Source organism: Mytilus edulis, chromosome 5 (assembly GCF_963676685.1).
Source record: "Mytilus edulis chromosome 5, xbMytEdul2.2, whole genome shotgun sequence".
Classification (NCBI taxonomy): domain Eukaryota; kingdom Metazoa; phylum Mollusca; class Bivalvia; order Mytilida; family Mytilidae; genus Mytilus; species Mytilus edulis.
In genome coordinates, this window is record NC_092348.1 from 21832214 (window position 1) to 21853732 (window position 21519).

The following is a 21519-nucleotide window of genomic DNA, read 5'->3' on the forward strand; positions in this document are numbered from 1 at the left end:
CAATTATGTGGTGGAACCCTTTATTTCCTAGTTATAATGAGTAATCATCCTGTTGATTACTGCACTGTTAGTGTTTTGTTTAAATTTTACTTTACTTATAGGACGTATGGTCTAGACAGAAACATGACAGGTTTTTTTTCTGTCCGTTTCTTTGGTCGTTATAGTCGGAGTAAGATTTTGTCAGTTTGTATGGGCTCGCATTTTGAATTTACCTTGACGATCGGTATATATTTGTACATACATTTTTACCCGCAAATTCACCGGTAGTCATTAGGTTTTAGGGTCTTTTGAAACTTTAAAACCAATGAAATAAATTACGAAAAATCTTGCCTCATAGTACGTTGGACACTTAATGATATTATTTTAACAGTTTTGCATTTATCTGACTGTTAGTTAAATACTTCAAAAATGGTTTCGATTTTCTTGTGCAGTATTTAATGATATTGCCTATTTCAAATGTTAAAATTAATTCTGTTGAAAGTACATAAAAGATTTTTTTTATTTTTTTCATAATAGATAAAACATTCTTCATTAGACTTGTCTCCTTATTATTATGAGGCTGACTTCATACAGGAACTTCTTAGAAAGAAAGATAAGAAGTAAGCAATATCCTTTAACTCTACTATCTGATATATAGATGATGTTATTTCACTAAATAATTCAAAATTTGGTGACTATGTTGAACGCATCTATCCCATCGAACTAGAGATAAAGGATACAACAGATACAGTTTAGTCGGCCTAATATATTGACTAGTTAGAAATTGACAATGAGGGCCGGTTGAAAACAAAAGAGACGATTTCAGCTTTCCAATTGTGAACTTTCAATTTCTAAGTAGCAACATTCCAGCAGCACCTGCATACGGTGTATATATATCTCCCAATTGATATGATATTCCCGTGCTGGCATTTCCTATCATGATTTTCTTGATAGAGGGTTGCTGTTCAAAAGGAAGCTATTAAACCTAGAGTTCGAGATGGTGAAGTTGAAATCATCACTTCGTAAATTTTATGGACGCCATCACGAGTTGGTTGACCGTTATGGAATAACCGTTCACATGTTCCTTAAGTCGTAACTACAATCCCATTCCCTTTCATGAATGTGTCCTACCGAATAAGACTATTTACCGGATTTGTAATCACCTAAGCAACACGACGGGTACCACATGTGGAGCAGGGTCTGCTTACCCTTCCGGAGCACCTAATCACCCCTAGTTTTTTGGTGGGGTTCGTGTTGCTTATTCTTTGGTTTTCTATGTTGTGTCATGTGTGATATTGTTTATCTGTTTGTCTTTTTCATTTTTAGCCATGGCGTTGTCAGTTTAATTTCGATTTATGAGTTTGACCGTCCCTCTTTCAAAAGATTCAAGACTTATGGTTGTTCTCACTATAATTTTGAATTGTTTTAAACAAGTACGAAGATTTTTGTATTCAAGAATAGCTCCACTTGACGAAACTTTTTGAAGTTCTCAGTGCATTTTAATTTTTAATTTATTTTGTCTTTACTAACCCAGATTTTCATGGAGAGCCAGAAACTTTGTACAACATTACATTCATGAAAATGTAAAAAAAAAAAAAAAAAAATTTACTCTAATTTCTGAGCAAGAAGTACAATCATCAGTTTCTCTTGAATTTGAACAACATGATAGACTCCCTACAATCTTATTAAATCAAAAGCATAGAGTTAATAGTTTTCAAATCTTCAATCTTCAATCCATACTTATTAACATACTTAATACTTTAACATCTTCCAAAAATAATTCAACGAACAATTTACAGGATTTTGATACTTTTTTAACTTTATCTGTCAATCTATTTTCAATATCGTCCTATTTGTATTGCATTCTATCATACTTGTCCATACATTATCTTATACCTTATCATTATTTACAACAGCCGAGAAATTTTTACACTGTACCAAAAAACAAGTAAAAATTAGGTTTCTCAAGACATGAGGCATTACCGCTCACTACTTTCCTTTATCTGGTGGGTTATTTTCATCAAAAAAGTAAATCATATGTATTATAAATCCCCTTCAGAACTCTTTCTGGTAGGTAATGAAGGACATTCAGAACATGAACCAATGTTGGAAGTGCTAACGTTTTGATAATTGTAACCCTTCCAATATATGTCAGTTCTCCGTAAGCCAAAGTATTTAATAATAAATACATATTGTTTATCCTAGCTGTACAATTGCATAGAGTACTATATATGTACTTTACCAAACTCAAACCATATCCTTAATAGTTTAAACCTACCAGAAAAGTTCCAATCAATTGTTTTGTTTGGGAAAAGTTTTTCAATACTTCCTGTTTTTACCCATTACACCCATTACACTTCAGACCAGCACATTCTGAAAATCTATCAAACAAAAGTACTCATTGATTGAGCGACTTATGGTCACCATCCAGGACTAAGGAAGAGTCGTCAGCATATTGACTGAATACAATTTTGGAGTCATATGTTGTTACACCAGCAATTAACATCAGGGTCATTTCTAATAGGTGTACTGAGTAACTCAAGCACTGAAGTCAATATATAAGAAAGTATCCGTTATTTAACACAGTGCTAGAAGTATCATAATAGCATGTCCTTATCGAAAGTTTGAAGGCTTCTTATAAATGTATGATCGAAGCCATAAAACTGCATGCCTCTAATATAAAGACCGTTCCATTCCATTTAAAGTAATCTTACAGAAATGTCGTCTTCTTCCATCTTTTTGGTTAGGTCATGAATAAATCTAGTTCATTCCCCTATATATTGAACTTTAGTAATCCCTTTTTGAGTTCAATGGTTGACTTAAATTGCTATAGCTATCTTATAGCCTATACACACCAATATACGAGTGATGAATCCCGATTTTTTATTGATAGTGAATTCTTCAAATTCTTAGGCCTCATTTGGACATCTAAACAATGGAATCCCAATATCATTTCAAAACATGTTGTAAGACTCAACAGTAACCCATCTATACTAGTGGTTTACAAGTTCTTCTTATATTTAAGTGACAACAGAAATTCTTGCACTGTTTAAGGTACCCTTAAGATACTCACTTCATACCTCAAAGTGACTCATTAAGTTTATTAGTAATATGATTGGAACATGTGTCCCTGTGAGATTCAATGAACAATGGATTAGGTTAAATCTACTACTTTCTACATAAGGAAATAGTAGTTCAAAGTCAGAAATGTGACATTTGTTTTCCATCCGTTTGATGTGATTTTGTTATTTGATAAAGGACTTTCCGTTTTGAATTTTCCTTGCAGTTCAGTATTTTTGTTAGTTGACTTTTTTTTTTAAATAGAATGCATTTTTTTATAAAATTGTTTAGTTCATTTACAATATCATTTGAATCTGTTAACTCTCATTTTTATTTTTTCCGGCTTTTTAAAAAATGACGAAAATGGCCTTACAGATCCGCGGACTTTCATATTTAATCAACTTCCATAATTTTACATTTCACTACGTAAGAAGCTCAAGGATGTTTTGTCGATAGATTTTCACTTCAATTGACTGCATGTTAAATACGTCGAAAACGGTTTCGATTTTCTTGTACATTATTAATGATATTGACATGACTAATTAATATTTTAAATGCTCAAATTATTACTATTGAATGTAAAAAACAGTTATAACAGAATAACATGTCGTACATATATACCGAGGACACAAAATGCGATTATTGTAAGAACTTCCTTGTTAAGTGCATTCCAGACAGTTTTGATTCCATTGTGACATGTTGACGAAAGTTTGCATACAAATGCAAACTATATTTCACCTATTGAATTCAAATATGTAATAAAAATACTACTTTTAGGTATAAAAAGGGTTCATTTTGAAAATTTACTGAACATTTAGGTGTCTTGGACGTTTCTATCCTTTGTTTCAAACTACGATTTTTTTTGTAGAAAAACACGGAATATCATCTCTACAATAGTGTTTTTTTTTTTTACAGCTGATGACCATTATGTAAATTAGTTTTGGGTATTTAACTGATCTATAAATATGATAAATACGCCGATATCATCGAGTGCCAAAAAACATTCCTTATCGCTTGCTATAAATTAATTTCTTTAATAAATACCCAACAATTTTTTTAGAACATATTTTAATATTACAAAAATGTTTTATTTGTATGTAAGTAAAAACTATTAATATCTATGCAGACGTACATTAAACTTGTGTTAATGCATGCGGAAGAATATCTCAAGAACGATTGCAATCTCCTATAAAGGAGGTGAATATTATATAAAGATACATGCAGAGTTATTGGTCCTTGCTCTCTCGTTTTGCGGAAAAATATGAACGCCTACTCAAATTCAATAAGAAAAATCGAATCATTATAGACAAGTGTCCACCATGCACTTGCACTGCACTATTAATAATTAGTAAAATAGAATGATATACAAATGGATGAAAATTATCTACATGTAACTGTAATATACAAATATTAATATAATATAAACCAGAGTATATTGATTTGTATCACTACAATACATACACATACATTACGATCTGTGAAAGCAGTGAAAGTACTAGTAAAAGTGATGAATTGAAACCGTTATTATCTTTTAATAATTTTCTCATAGTACTAGATTAAAACTGACGTGGAAAGGTAACACCCGACCACCGAAATCTTCATTTTTATGAAGCCCAGGTGGTCGTGTGGTCTAGCACACCGGTTACAGTGCAGGCGATTTGGTGTCACAATATCTCAGTAGCATGGGTTCGAAAAAAACACACACATATTTTCAAAAATTTTGCCGCCATTTTGGAACCGGAAGTCATTTTTTTCTTCATTTTTATGTTGTTTTGTCGTACTTTAGGAACTTTGATTTACGTTTTACCAAAACTTACATTGGAGTATACCTATTACACAGCTTTCAAGGATTTACGAAACGTGGCCAATTGGTATGACGCTATTTGAAAAGGATCGGTGACCATCTTGAAAAAATGGGAATTTTTTATGGCCAGCAGAAGTTTTTTTAATAATCAGTTAGTCAACCTTTATATCGATTTGCACAATTATTTTCATGATATCTCCCACTATTGCAAGAGGTATTAATATTATTTATATTTAGCTGGTGGTTCTTAGTAAGGATACTTTCATTATAAGTAAAATACGGATAAACAGGACTTTTCTAAAAAAAAAAAAAATATTTCTGGATACCATCTTATGATCATAAACAAGCTTCTGTCCAAGTTTGATAGAAATCCAGGATAATTTAAGAAAGTTATTAAATTCAACTTTAAAAACATAGTGAATATTTGTGGACGCTGCCACCGCCGACGACGAAATGTAGGATCGCTATGTCTCGGTTTTTCGACAAAATTCAAAGGCTGGATAAAAATCTTTTTTGTATATTTTGTTGTGGCTGTTGTTATGTCAGTTAAAAAGAAGGCTATTGTAACAATTAGAATTAGGAAAAAAGAAGAGGTTATTAGGTCGAATATGGTTCAAACCGGTCGAGTATTGTTAAGACTGAAAAAAATAGGGTCCGGAAGGCACAATTTATAAAAGTAAACCATTAAAGGTCAAAGTACGGTCTTCAACACGTAGCATAGGGTCACACCGAATAGAGAGCTGTACAGGGCCCAAATAAAATACTAGTATAAAACAATTCAGACTGGAAAACCAACGGTCTAATCTATATAAAAAACGAAAAAAGAGAAACACATCAAAAATTAAGACTATTTCAGACTGGTCTAGTACTAGTTCAGACTGTTGTCAATGGCAAAGATAATGGTCTAGTACAAATCAGTACAGTCAAGTGTGTGGTTAAGCTTGGTGTCGAGAAATAGCAAAGTAAAAATCAAACCGATTCAAACTGGTCGAGTAAAAACAATCAGTACAGTCCAGTACAGATATAAGCCATTTCAGACTTTAATTGGTTTGAAGTATAGCCTTCTTCGGTTTAGCGTTTTCAATTTAGAGAGCCTTTGACCAAACTGACAAATTCTGAATTTTCAACACCCTAAGTTATGAATAAAACTGCAAAACAACACATTTGTTGCCGCAGCTTTTATTATAGAATATTAGAATTTTAAAAGGAACTTACTTTAGGTGTAAGACCACAAATTGCTACATCAAATTGAGAAGGTATGAAAAAGTAGCCATACCTTGACACAAACTTGTGCTTTTGATGTAATTGTTTACTTAAACTAACCAACAACTTTGCAGAAATGAGACCTTTGGTGAAAGACAAATATATTTAGACAATTTTGAGCCAAAATTCACTTCTCTGAGTTTGAATTAAAAAATCAGGATTAGCTCGCTCCATAGTATACTAATTAAATATTTCCAGAAAACCAGGGGTTATTTTTTTAGTATCTCTATTCGAATGTCAGTTTTTTTCTTAGAAGATTTAAAGGGTATGTTGAACATTCGCATGTAGAAAGGTGATACATGTACAATTCAGGATATACCTGGTTTTGCATGAAGTTAGACTCAGGGTAAAATATTTAAAAGCTGTGAAAATTTATAAAAAATATGGTTGAACAAATAGGGATTTGTAATTGGTGGCCTTACACCTTTAAAGCGAAAAGCGGTGAAACATAAAAATAAAAAAACAATAGGTTTGTTTCTGTGTCTAAACTGATCATTTGAAATGAAAGTAGCCACATTTAAACCTTTTTTTTGGGCAAAACGTCACATATTGCAAATTAAGAGCCTTAAACCAGAAAATAATATAGTTTAATGACTATAATAGCACTATTAATCAATTAATATTCCCATTACTGACACCTGCTAAAAAGGGAGGTATATATTTCATGATTCTTCAATACCTTTGATTTTTTTAGTAAACTCACTCATTGTAAACATTGTGGGAAGTATTTAAACAGTAGGTCAAACAAGGAAAAGTCAGTTGAAACTGATCTTGATATCGAAAGTTTATGTTCCTGTAGTATAAAATGAATTTTTCAAGCATTGTCTACTAAAGTCATACATTACAGTCAGTTTAAATTTAGCTATAACACAATATTTCATAGTAACAGGTTGGGCCATAAACGTTAAGAAATTAGTTCTTTATAAAAAAGATATCACAAGAATTTTCCACGCTGAAAAATGATTATGAAATAGTTATTCATTAAGTAAAAAAAACCAATGTATTCATTTTCACTACTGCACTACTCTTTCAAAAAAATAGTCAAATAAAATGCACTTCTTCAATGATCGAATACAATGTACTTTACATGAAGCCTACTTTCCAACAAAAATATTCAATTTTCCAAACATTTTTTTTTGACAACGAATGTATTATGCAGAAAATCTTATGACAATAAAACTTAATGGACTTCTGCAGAACATTTATTGATCTACATATTTCGGTGTCTGAGTACCATATCTAGTATGCATAAATTACGTCACAATGTAACCATAATGAGTTTAAATAGTAAAAGTGTACATGTATTGTTCAGTTCCGTTTGTAATGAATTTATAACATAATATTTTCATTTTTCATGAGGTTCTTAAATACTTCTTTTTCAAATCCAGTGTCTGTTTTGGACTTTGTCAACTTCCAACTGAGAAAACGTGAGAATGATAGATATACGGTTGTGAAAACGGTGCGCCTGTTTAAACCACACGATTGGAGATTATCGCTATTATGCAACATGATATTATATAATTTTCCATCAAATAAATCATAAATAAAGTGCTCAATGTAACACCAAAGTTAATTAGATATGAGGACATAATTGCGTCCATTCATTTCACCACTAGGTAAAACACTTCAATCAAAAGCCTTTTTAAATGCGCCTTTTCGTTGTTAAATTTTCTGCATCCTATTTATTCTGTCCTTTGATGATCCTTCCTACTGAAATAATTTGTGTTTTTTGAAGAGTATAATTTTTTTCCGGTTCTTGGTATTTTCGGATTAAAAATCCTCAGTGGAACAGCTTTTCTCATTACAGTCATCCCTGTTTTTCCACCGTTTTGATTGACTGATAGATTTACGTGTGCCACGTCATGAATATTAACATTGCTCTCACCATCTTTTGCTAATGCTATTTTTGCTAGGCTAGCACATGTAGCAGCTATTTCGGATAACTTTTTCTCAGTTTCTTTGGAATGATTTTTAATACTGTCTAACTGTGCTTTAACCTCAGCATGTTCTTGTTTAAGTTCTTTTTTTAGGCCATTGATTGTATTTTCTTGTAGCATTTTGTCTATTTTCATGACTTGTAGTTCTTTTTCTACACGCGATAACTCTCTTTTAAGTTCTTTTATTTCGACTTGTTGTTGATCACGCGTTTCTGATGAATACTTGATTTTCTCTTCCAAAACAGAAATTTTTACGGACAATTCTTCCTTTATCTTCAGCATTTCTTCGTGTCTTGTTTTCATTTCTTCTATTTCTTTGTCCTTTCTATAATTCGCCTGGCCGAGTTGATTTAATTTATCAGCTTGATCAGCGTTACGATTTTTTAAATCGCCAATCACATTTTCAAGCTGCTGACGTTTTCCTTCTTCTTCTTGCACAAGCTTATTCTTGTCTTTCTCATGATATTTTTCATCTATATCAATTTTCATTTTCAAAACTTCTAACTCTCTGATCTTTGAAATAGCATTCATGTCTTCTTTCAAGCAAGCCTACATTCATGAGAAAAAGGTTATGTTATAATATCAAGAACAACTAGAATTGCCATTGCAAGCAATAGCGGATGTCACCCTGGTCCACCAATTGCCACTAAACAGCAGCCATGGTAACGGCAGCCATTTTGGAAATTCCAAAGTTGAATGCCGCATCTAGATTAATATGTTAACATTTCTGTAACGTTTCATACATTTTTGAAGAATTTTCAAAATTTTGCTTTTTTTGAACAGTTTCCATGGCAACATTTGAAAATTCCAAAGTCATGCTGCTGCTTCATATTGTGCTCCCCATAATATTATACCATTATATAACATTTAATGGCCGTAGATTTACTTTAACACTAATGTTCTAGAATGTTCCATTACATTTTTACATTCTTTCTGTTTCCATGATAACGGCAGACATGTTGGATATGCCAACCCTCGACTGCACTTCTGCACATGGTCATTAACATTTTGGTATAGTTCCATAACAATTGGTCCATCCTATTTTTAGAAATAGTCTGGACAAAAAAGTGTGGAATAATAATAATAAAAACTAGATTTGCCATTGCAAGCAATAGCGGATGGCACCCTTTCCCCATTGCCAGGCCAGCGGCAGCCATTTAGAAATGTTTTGCTGTTTCCATGGCAACGGCGGCCATTTTGAAAATTCGAAACTCAAAAGTGAAGTCTACATAAGCTAGGCAAAATTTGTTATAAGTTTCATTAAATTTAAAGCATTTTGAAGTTTTTCATAATTTTGCTGTTCCCATGGTAACGGCGGCCATTTTGAATATTCCAAAGTCAAACCCCCGCTGCAATTTTTTCCCTCCATAATCATATACCATTTAATGTCTCTAGAATAAATTTAACATTGATGTTCTGGAATGTTCTGTGAAAATTCAAAGTTTTGACCTTTTTGCATTGTTTCCATGGTAACAACAGATATTTTGGAAATTCCAACGCCAAATTCCACATCTTCCAAAGTTGCTCATCGTCACTGTGAAGTTTCATGAAGTTTGGAGCATTTTGATATTTTGGAAATTTTTGGTGTAGTTTCCATGGCAACATAGTAGTTCCAATGAGTGCCAAAATCAACCAACACCTGTATATGGCCGGCACCTACATTATATCAAAATATAATGTTTCTGAGTTTAAGCATATCAAAACAGTTCACCAAAACAAAAAACAAGATTTTTTCACATTTGTTTCGTTTCCATGGTAACGGCAGCCATCTTGCACATGACAAAGTCCACTGCACAACTTATCATGGTGGTCCTTATTATAGTAGAGTTTCACCAACATTGGTCCATTGGATTCCGAGAAATAAGCTGGACAAAATCGGTGGAAGAAAAATAATAAGAAAAAAAAGAAACGTAGAATAACAATACGTCACCCCAACTCCGTTGAGGGTGCCATAAAAAGAATCGTACAATAACAATATGTCACCCGACCTCCGTCAGGGTGACATAATAAATACGAACATAATAAAAACAGTGCAATTTAGAAGGGAAAAAACACACTATGTAAAATCTTACAGAACCAACAACAGTTTGTAAATCCATGTAGATCTAAAGCAGTTTAATCTCAGCCAGCATTATTCAGATTACTCCATCCCTCTGGTTGAAAAAAATCTTACTGGAAAGCGAACTTTGGACAAATGATATGAGCTTTGAGTAGTTTGATGAACAACACGATATGATACTTTTTGTCTATACAGTAATTTTTTTCAGGAAAAACTGTTGATTCAAAGAAAGGGCTGAATGTCGATTGCAAAATATAATCCCCCCGCCTTGATAAGTAATGATTATCTTCGACAGATTGAGAACAAAGCCAATGGTTGTCAAATATGCCTGGTCCATAACCTCGGACGCAATATGAAGTGAACAAAACATGCAAATATTTTCAATAGACAAATTATTATCCCCTGCCATCTTTTAAAGTACAGTTCACAAGTCAGACACCCACCTAGTTTTACCGATAGATTAATTTCTTTAAGAAATTAATGTTGATTATAGATCTTTGGTTATAAGAGTAAAATTTCACAACTTATATTCACGATACAGATCTTTTAAGGGCATACGATACAGTTTTGATCCCATATTGAAATTTTGCTGACAATTTCCATATCGGCTATTTCTTGCATGATTACATCATATATATAAGAAAAAATGTACCTTCATGCGCTACTTTATGAGTAAAATGAGGTCTAAATTTTATATATTTGCACAAAATTCGGATTTGTGGACGTATTTTTCCCTTCGACAGAGATACATTCCTTTTTTTTTCAAAAGATAAACACAATCTGTTTTTTTGTTAAATTATTTGTAAATTCTGATTTATATAGATGTCCTTTAAATTTGTGCATTTTGTTTTGTCACTCATATTTATAGAATTATCATGAATGTAGAAAAAAAATCATTTTTTGCTATATATTCATCATATTAAAAAAATATGCACTATTTACGTTTTCGTGAAAATTGGCACACATAATCTTCTTTCGTAATCAAACCAAATGGCATTTTAAAAAATAGGGGTCCATGGACTCGTTTTCAAGTTAAATAAGTTTGAATGATAAAAATCAGTCGAAAACTGCACCTTTTCCCGATAAGTCATAGTAGTTTCACGTTGCGAATAAACAATTTACGTTAGCAACATCAGTATCTCCCCTGTAACTATATCGTATGCCCTTAAGACATGTAAATTGTTATCTGATCAGCAAATCAACACACTGTTTCCTATTAGTAATTGTGACATATTTACTGGATGTGTATGCTAATTAAACGAACCAGTTTGGTTTTAAATTTAGAGAGCATGGATTCCTTTTGTTGTCTAGTAAGTGGGGACATTTTTAAAGCTATCAAGCCATCAAGAACAAAAAAACCTATCTTAAACATAACTATTTTATCGAATTTACTTTTTACTTCCAATATTAAGTAATCTTTGGTATATGCGAAATAAAATTTCCAATTACAGACGTTATTTTCTTATTATGTTCATGCTGTATTCTTTGATAATACTACTAGTAGATAGCGCCCATGGAGAAAATGTGTCAAAAACTGTGGAGTTAGATTTGGAAGGGATGACATTTATTTTAAACCAAAGCTTGTGTATTCTATCAAACATTCTAATGAAGGACGAATAAAAGGACTACATAATTAATAAATTTTTATAACAGAATAAACATGTTAAAATAAAACATACATATGCAATAAGATATTCAGTGCGTAAAGTTATATTGGTCTGCATCTTGCTTTTTAAATTTGAAACATCACAAATCCTACGGATTAACAAATAACGTTTTTATTTAAACAAATATGTAATCGACAAAACAAGAATACCTTTAATATTCGGTAATAAAGAAACAAGTAAATTTATTCGTATTATAAATTATCATAGGTTTTCGATTAAACATAAACGATTTTAAAACTATCAAGATTATACTTAATATTCAAGGCATCAAGAAATAACAACATCATGATGAATAAGGAGCATGTGCGAAATGTGTTAAATGAAAGAGGTAAAAAAAAATGAACTGAGACAAGATATTATTTGTTTACATTGTAACTTTTTTCTGTTTTGCAAGTATGATTGTTAAAACATGTCTTGACCTTTTGATGTTTGTAAACGAAATCGTTCTATAAATTGTATAAGGGGTCAGTTATAGGAAAATGAAAAGACACAAACAAACTTCGATGCCTAACATACTGAAACATTCAAATCTTATCAATACACTTTATATAACAGTCCATTCAAATTAAATTATACAAATGAAGATATCCCTTCAAATACTCTTAACTTCAAAACTTTGGTTGAATTGTAATAATAGGGCGCATAGGGGTAAAGTTCATTTTCGACTTCGGTCATTTGACCTCAAATAATTAAAAAGTAAAATCACAAAAACACTGAACCCAGAGGAAAATCAATTCGGAAAGTCCATAATCACATGGCAAAATCAAACAACAAAACGCATCAAAAACGAATGGACAAGAACTGTCATATTCCTGACTTGGTACAGGCATTTTCAAATGTAGAAAATGGTGGATTGAACCTGGTTTTATAGCTAGCTAAACCTCTCACTTGTATGACAGTCGCAAATTCCATTATATTGTCACCGATGCGTGAACAAAACAAACAGACATAATAGGTAAAAATGTCAAAAATAGTGGTACAGCAGTCAACATTGTGTTATCATCTTAATCACTATAAAAACAACAAATGTAACGAAGAAGCACAAAAAGGCATACATCAAATTAACATCCTCAGTTTGATTATATTATACGATTATATTTGTCTATGTAAAATGCACCCATCAAGGAAGGAGGGTATGGGTACTGGTGTAAAATTGCGCGTTTGAAATTCGCACAGGTAGACATGAAATAATTGTGTCGTTCAAAGTATGACGGGATGCATAAATACAGTCACGTAAAATAGATATAACAAACACTGACTTAACAGTTAAAGTAATGATAATAAATAAAGTAATAGTGTGGTTCAAAGTATGACGTGATACATAAGTACAGAGTCACGTAAAATGTATATCACAAAAAAGTTGGTTAACAGTAAAAGTAATATTAATAAATAAAATAATTTTGTCATTCAAAGTATGACAAGATACATAGGTACAGAGTCACATCATAAAATAATTTTGTCATTCAAAGTATGACAAGATACATAGGTACAGAGTCACATCATAAAATAATTTTGTTGTTCAAAGTATGATGGGATACATAAGCACAGAGTTACGTCAAAAGGATATCTCAAAAAACAGACAACAGTAAAAGTAATATTAATAAAGACAAATAAAAGAATAATATAACACGTAATTAAGACGATAAACAACGTCAGTACGCAAAATCTATACTTCAAGACCATCGTGTATTATTTGTGAAGTTGATACGGAATATTTATCAACAAGTTCTGGGTACCTTCCGATGAACTTTTTTAGGAAAAGGACGAGACGTTCTTTGACATACCCCTGGTTCATCAACTTTCTGCTCAGACACTGGTGACGTTTTACAAAGTCTGAGTAGGAGCTGCAAGCTCTTGAATACCGAATAAGTTGGGAAATATATATTCCATATGCAGGTGAAGTTGGTATGTTGCTACTAAGGTGGGGGAAATTGATAATTTCAAAATCAAAATCGTCTCGTTTGTCATAGATTCTGGTACTAAGATGACTGTGTATGTCAAATTCGAGGTATAAGTCTAAAAATGAGGCGGATGAAGCCGTGTCTGTTGTCTCTTTAATTTCTAGTTCTGGTGGATATATTAATGGAACCCAATCAGAAAAGTTTGGATTGTTAATGGAAAGAACATCATCAATATATCTGAAAGTGAAATTAAATAACCTGGCTTCTTTGATCTTCTTGTTTTTGACAAGTGTCTGAAGGAACTCCGATTCATATGAAAACAAGAAGAGGTCAGCAAGGAGAGGCGCGCAGTTCGTTCCCATAGGAATGCCGACAGTTTGTTGAAAAAGTCTACCTCCAAACTCAACAAATATGTTGTCGATAAGAAACTCCAGCATACTGACCACTTGTTCTTTTGTGTAGCAGGTTTTACCTTTTTGTTTGTCACTATTAACGAAATATGCCTTATGAAATCCCAAAGTAATAAATTTATAGCGTATGCTACCATTTTTATGTTGAAAGGCATTGTGGATTATTTCTTTTAGGCGATTTTTCAATTTCACATGGGGAATGGTGGTATACAGGGTTGAAAAATCAAAAGTTTTGATAGAACTAATTTCAGAAATAGACCGAGATTTAAAATTGTCTAGAAGTTCTTTAGAATTTTTAAGAATCCACATATGGTTAATACCACTACGCGAGTAAACAGTTTCACAGTATTTCTGAAGACCCTCTTTCACTGCGGATAAAATTTTAGTCAATCTAATGGACAATTCTTTAGTGGAACATGAAGATGAGCCAGCAATATACCGTTGTTTGTACGGAATTTTATGAAGCTTTGGTATCCAATACAAACAAGGTAAGTCCTCCGATTTGGTGTTCAATGTAATGTTTATGGAAGCCATGAAGGACTTATGATTTGCTAAAATCTCATCCTTGTCAAATGATATGTCTTTGTATGTGGGATTACCTGAGTGCTCCTTTATACCCAATTCTTTTACAAGACATTCGTAGTAATACGATTTACATACAAAGACAATATTATTTGAAGCTTTGTCCGCAGGAACAACAACATACTTATCACGAAGAGATGATAGACATTTCATGGCCTCTTTGTCTCTGAAAATGGACTTTGGTCGATCGTTAACACAGTTTTTCAACTTGTGAATGCGACGTTTTATCAGAGACCTGATAGTTTTAACCCATTCTGACCAAGTGTCCAGTTCAACTTCTTCTCGTTTAGCCCATGCTCTGGCGTAGTCCTCAATGGAATCCATAATTATTTTGAAGTTATGGTTCCAATTGATGTGTTGGGGTTCTCTAAACTTAGGACCATGAGAAATCACCTTTCGGAGATTTTCATGTTGAATTATGTTAAGATCTCCAGTTATAACATGACCAGAGGGGCTGTAATTATAAGGCGAGTGGGAACAGTCACATGTCGGAGGGCTTTTTAAGTATTGTTCTCAGTCAAGGTCCTGCAATGCTTGTTTATAGTTAAATATTTTAGGTGCAATGGTTTTGGTGTAACTGTAGGATACAATAGGAACAGATTGATTTTGAAAATAAATAGGAATTTTAGATGTTACCTCCTTGTGATGTAGAACGTTGCCGAGATTGATTGCATCAATTCCTCTATTGGCAAAATCAACAGGAAGGAATTTCCTCTTTTCCTCATGTAAAGGTTCCGATCTTACTGGTTTGAAAAGTCGGAAAAGAGCTACATCACAAATAATACTGACTAGTCTGTATATTGCAGAAAATGTATTGGTGCCTCCTTTGTCAAGTGCATAATCTCTCAAACGTTTTAGAAAATTAACTGGCAGTGAAAAGAGAATAGTTCTTATGTAATGTAACCCTAGTGGATGATGAAGATGTGAAAGAAGGTCATCAAAGCTCCCAGAGAGTGATCTAGATTTGGAAGACTTTTTAACATTAGGCCGATGGTAATGTTTTTGCCCATGACTACGTTGTTGTCGTAAGGTAGTATTAAATAAACTCATTACATTAATATCACTGCAGGCAGGACTTGACAAATTTCCTACTCCTTTAATATTGTCATTGCAACCATATGGCATTGCAGTCCCTAACTCCCTTATCCAGAAATTTTCTCTATCTTTGCGGAAAGGAGTACTTAGTACAGGGCTATTTGTGTGGTGATAAATTTTCTCAATGATGTGTACTTTCATAGATAAAGAAGGATCATGGTCCGGTTGATTAAAATGGTTATAAAGAACTCTAAATTGAGGATCTTTATTATCAGACCGGTGTTGATTCATTCTTTTACGCAAAGTTTGACGAGTTTCACCAACATAAAGTAGTCCACACAAAGTACATTCGATTCCGTACACGACATTGTCCGTGGAACAGTCCAGAGGCTCGAAAGATTTAGTATAATAAGTTTTAGATGTTAAATTACTAGTGAAATCAGGAGTCGTGATTAACATATCACATGTCTTACATGTGCTCCTCTTTCCTTTTTTAATGTTTACAAGAAGAAATAATAGGTGTTGATTCACTTGTAGCAGGTGTCTTTAAACAGTCAAAAATATTGACACAACATGGCTTTAATTTATGAAAGGTATCTGAATTTTTGAAATAGTAATTACCTTCTGGCTGAACATATGTCAAATCAGGGGTATCCCGGGGGATATTTCGTGGAACACACAAATCAAATGCTACAGTGTTCCGTGCAGCAAAAGAGGACCTTGGTAACCCGGGCGACGTCCCAGTCGGTTTGTTCTTCGTATTATTTGTATTCATCATGCATAAAGCTACCAAGTTAATGATGCCCTCGGGGAATAATCCACCAGCAGTAAAGTTTCTTCTGTGAAGAAACTTGACATCGACTTGGTTGTAGTAAAAAGTAAAATCACAAAAACACTGAACCCAGAGGAAAATCAATTCGGAAAGTTTATAAAACGATTATAAAAACAAAATAAGTGAAACTCTGAAGTTTATGAACACACCGATCTTAAAAATAAATACCCAAATTGTTATGAGGTTGAACGTTATATTTTCTTAATGAATGTCTGTGTTTGCCAAATGAAATAATATGTACCACGTCCAAGAGGCGAGCAGATGTAAAGATTTAGAAAAAAATTATTTCTAAACGAAATTGAAGATATTAATTAAAAAATTGACGTCAAATGGGAAAACCTTTTAAGTACATGCTTATTGTTAAACTCAAGAACTTATTAAGATACATTTAAAAGGTGGGTTGTTTCGTTTATAGTATTGATCGCGAATAAATTCTAAAGTTGGATGGATCGATGAAAAGATTGGTGGATGGATGGGTGGATAGGCACTTATATTTAGAACTATCATTTGCCTTCAGGTATTTTAAAAATTCTGTGTATCTTTAAATGCAATGAAATAAGCAACACAAATGTTTCCTTAGGCCACATCAATCAAATTTCTTGTTCTACGGATTTTTGGACTCCAAAATTTGGGACGAGCGAGCGATTTAAAAATTTTAATAAAAAAAAATTTAATTTGCAAATTTTTGATGAGAAGCTTGAAAAGTAAAGGCGACCGATTATAATTTTTTTTTTTTGAAAACGTAAAAAAGTAGGTTTTGACAATATTAAAACTTGATTTATCACTTGTACTTTGACATTTCTTTAATTTCTGAAGTATTTTTTCCCTGTTCACCAAGAAATAATTAAATCTGGTCTATGTATGTGTGTCTGACAATGAGACAATTCTCCATCCAGGTCATAATCAGTTTGGGGACAACCACTTAATGTTATAAATATCCCTTTTACATGTTTTATGAGGGATCAATATAAGTTATAATATATTTTTTTGTACAAAAGGGCTCATATTTTCTCAAAGAACTATATATCTATCTGGTATTAAATGGTCAAAACATGTCCAAGAATTTTGTAATATTCCTGGACTTTAACCAGAGACATATATGTGTATATATGTCTCTGTTTTAACCATGTTAATTTATAAACACATTTACTTTAACAGTTTAATATTATTCAATATTAGTGGACCCCTCTTTTAGAAAAAGTTGTTTAAAATATGATGAAACTCTCCTCTTTTTGAGTACAAAATTCTAAGTTTTCAAAGGTTTTGTATAGAAGAACTATACAAATCCTTGGTATTTCTTTTTTCTTTCTACATCAGTAAAATGACCCCTTGTCTGAGGGAGGGTTGTTCTCAACCTGAAGATAACAAACACAAGTCAAAGTACGGCCAGAAGAACAGGAAAACCAACGATCTAATTTATATATCCAAACGGGAAAAAAATTATACCAATGAACAACATCAACTCCCATTTTGGATAAATAGGTTTCATGCTGAAACAAATATTCTCACAGATATTTACAGTGTGGTGGGGTGCTTTTATGTTTAAAATCGTTATATACAGGTTAGACTGTGATTTAAGAAAAAAAATGTTGATATCTTTTTATAATATTTACAAAAAAAAACGGTGCGGGAAATGGACATGATTACATTTCCGGATGCTGGAAGCGGGAATATAAAAAAAATAAAAAAATTCTGTTTTGAAAAAAATAGGTGCGGGCGGGTCCGTCGAACAAGGAATCAAATTGGTGTGGTCTTAGCGTATATTTTAACGTTCAATAGCATAATAAGAAAGGAAAAACATGTCCTCCGTGTAAATGTATATATAATCAATTCCATCTTCGTGATTATATATCATGTACTGTGTTACAACTCTAGATTCAGTCTAGATGGCCGATTTTTCTAGAGCGGCTATGACAGTGCAGGCGGTTTTGCCTCGATGTCCCAAAAAGTAACAGTTCGAATCCCAATAAGGGAAGAAAAACAAACCATTTGTTTGTAAAAATTTGTAAATTTAACATTTTGGTGATGTTACAATTCTGAGTAATTATAAATATAATATGTCGTACAGTTTACAGTGCTGTACATTCAGAACATATTGCGATGTTTTTATTATTGCGAAAAATGTGATTCAGTGCTCTAGACCACTCGTTTATATAGACTGAACTAAACTTCCGCTTTTGGTGGCCTAGTATTACCTTTCTTCGCTGCCAGGATAATCTAAAGTTGTAAGACAGTACATGATATAAAAGGCACGATGATAGAATTGATAGCAGACTAGCTAAATTATCTATCGGAAATGATCGTAAGGTGCTGCCAAGTGACAACTGTAAACTGTACGACAATTAGAATATTGTGAAAACGGACGGTGTTGTCTCGATATCACAATAACATGACTAAAGGCAACAGTAGCATACCAGTGTTCGATGAGTCGAATGACGGCGAGTGAAAAACAAACATTTGCTTCAGCACTTGGCATATTTTACATTGGTGTGCTGATATTTAGATTAATTATGAATATATGTGTTTTCAGCCGTGTATCACCTTCACTGTTGATCCAATGGATAGATCTGTCGTAGAGTTGTAACTTATTTAGACGTACTTATTATTCAGATATACAAGTATACGAACATTTGACAAATGATAATAGCAGTTTCAATTCATCACATTTACAAGCGCTTTCATTGTATCCATAGGACAATAACAATCGAAACCAAGGAGTAAACAAAGACTCACATAATCAAAGTACATTTACATCAACAGTTATAAATAATTAATAAGAAACAACACAAACTCCACTATAAAGCGGGAGTGAAATCAGGTGCTCCGGAAGGGTAAGCATTTCCTGCACCGTATCTGGCACCCGTCGTATTATTTCTTTGTTAATGATGAAAGATTATTATGACTGAGGAAGAATATCAGATATGATTTCTGACACACTTTTGTCATAATGGCCAATCAGCTCATGATGGCGACCGTAAAATTTCTTGAGTGATGACCTTAATTTGATTGATTCATAGCCCTGTCTTAGCAACTTTTAAGAAATCAGTATTCCTCGTTCAACAAAATCAACATACTTTGAGCTAGCTCTAGGGTAACGTATCGATTGAGACACATATACTACGTATGCTGGTGCCGCTGGGATGTTGCTACACAGTAATGGAAAGTTGACTATAGGAAAATTAAAATCATCGCGAGTGTAATAAATTTTGGTATTTAAGAGAAAAAGTTCTAAATATGAAGCAGATTTATCTGTGGCGGTAGTACCTTTAATTTCAAGTTCACTAGGATATATTAAATGTAAGTGATCACTGAATCTATTATTATTAAGAGACAGTACATCATCAATATACCGAAAGGTGAAATTAAAAGACTGGGTAATTTCTTTTCTCCTTTCTGTAGATCTTCAGGTAATGTTACTTGTATAAATATGAGTTACAAAACAATATATAATATTATTTTTCAGGTCAAACATTGTTGGAATGTTATTAAGACGATTATGATATATAATTCAGCTGATCTTTAATATTTGATCTTCATGCTATATATATATCATGTATTGTGTTACGACACTAGATAAAAACTGACAAGAAAAGGTAACAGCCGACCAACGAGACCTTTTTTTGTCTAGCGTGGTCTAGCGTGCCAGGAATATTGCAAGGGGATTTGATGCCACGATATATCAGTACCATGAGTTCGAATCTCAGGCAGAGAAAGATAAAAATTTGCTTCCGTAAATTTATTTATATATCTAAAGCACACAATCTGGTGATCACTGTATCAACTGTTTGGAATTTGAAAATAAACCCATCAAAGATCTTTATCTTCATTGTTTATAGCCATTAAAAAATCGAGACCGTCAATATGTCATCTTGACAAGTTTATTCCTTATTAACTATTTGTTGATATTAAAATATGAGGACCACCGTTAACCCTTTTATTGACTTATTTTGTAATCACATTTGCTATTCATATGGTCTATTCGCTGTCACTTATCTGATTTATTATTTTACTTTATACTTTTAAGATAAAGTCATTTCAAATTCCTAGTACTAGTTTGTACAGGAATCATTGTCCCTGTTACATTATATTACACTAATGCTTTTAAAATTTGATGTAAAATGTATTATTCTATAAGCTGTACTGCTTCTGAATAAACGTGTCATTATCAAACACCCTGACATACTACAAATTTATATCATTGGTTCAATATGTTCAATTTTTGTTTTTTTGTTTGTAGTTGGAGTTGCAAGATATATTTGGCACGTAAACTACAAAGATGTTGGTTTTCCGTCAAAAAGGCTTAAACAATATCGTTTCAGTGATGAAATGCATTTTAAAAATTTGAAATTTGCCTGGTTACAGAACTAGTCATTGACAACATCTTGGCTAACTCATACAAAAGGACAGTATCAAAAAGGTAAAACTCTTGACAGTTAAACTCTGTTTAAGGGCATACGATACAGTTTTGATCCCGTATTTACATTTTGATAAAAAAAGTCCATATAGACTACTTTTTACCTGCTGAAATCAAATATGTAATAAAAAATATACCTGCATGTGCTACTTTTTGAGAAAAATGAAGTGGAAATTTTGTATATTTGCTCAAAATTCAGGTTTGTGGTCTTATTTTCCTTTTCGAAAGAAAGACATAATTTTTTTGTTTTAAAAGAGAAACACAAATTGTTTTTTGTTAAATAATTTGTAATTTCTGTATTTTATAAGTATCCTAAAAATTTATACATTTTTTATTAAAAAATAACTCCTATTCATCAAATGTTCATGAATGTAGAAAAAAACATCATTTTTTGCAGTATATTTATCGAATTTAAAAAAAAAATGCACTATTTACGTTTTCATGTTTGAATCTTCGATACACCTGCACTATCAATCTATCACCTCTTCAACTTCGTACTTTATTTGGCCTTTTTAACCTTTATTTTATTTGAGAATCACTGGTGACCATTTTGTAGACAAAATGTGCGTCTGGCGA

The 21519-nt window shown here is 32.5% G+C and overlaps 1 protein-coding gene across 1 annotated transcript in view; it reads right to left on the reverse strand.

Moving 5' to 3' along the window:
* Window positions 1-4110: 4110 nt before the first annotated feature.
* The window catches only part of LOC139523190 (uncharacterized protein PF3D7_1120000-like), a 28432-nt gene continuing 11023 nt past the window's right edge, over window positions 4111-21519 (reverse strand). Inside the window, exon 2 of the mRNA XM_071317010.1 lies at window positions 4111-8592. Coding sequence (XP_071173111.1) covers window positions 7789-8574 — 786 coding nt within the window. The 5' untranslated portion in view covers window positions 8575-8592 and the 3' untranslated portion in view covers window positions 4111-7788. The remainder of the gene's footprint in view (window positions 8593-21519) is intronic.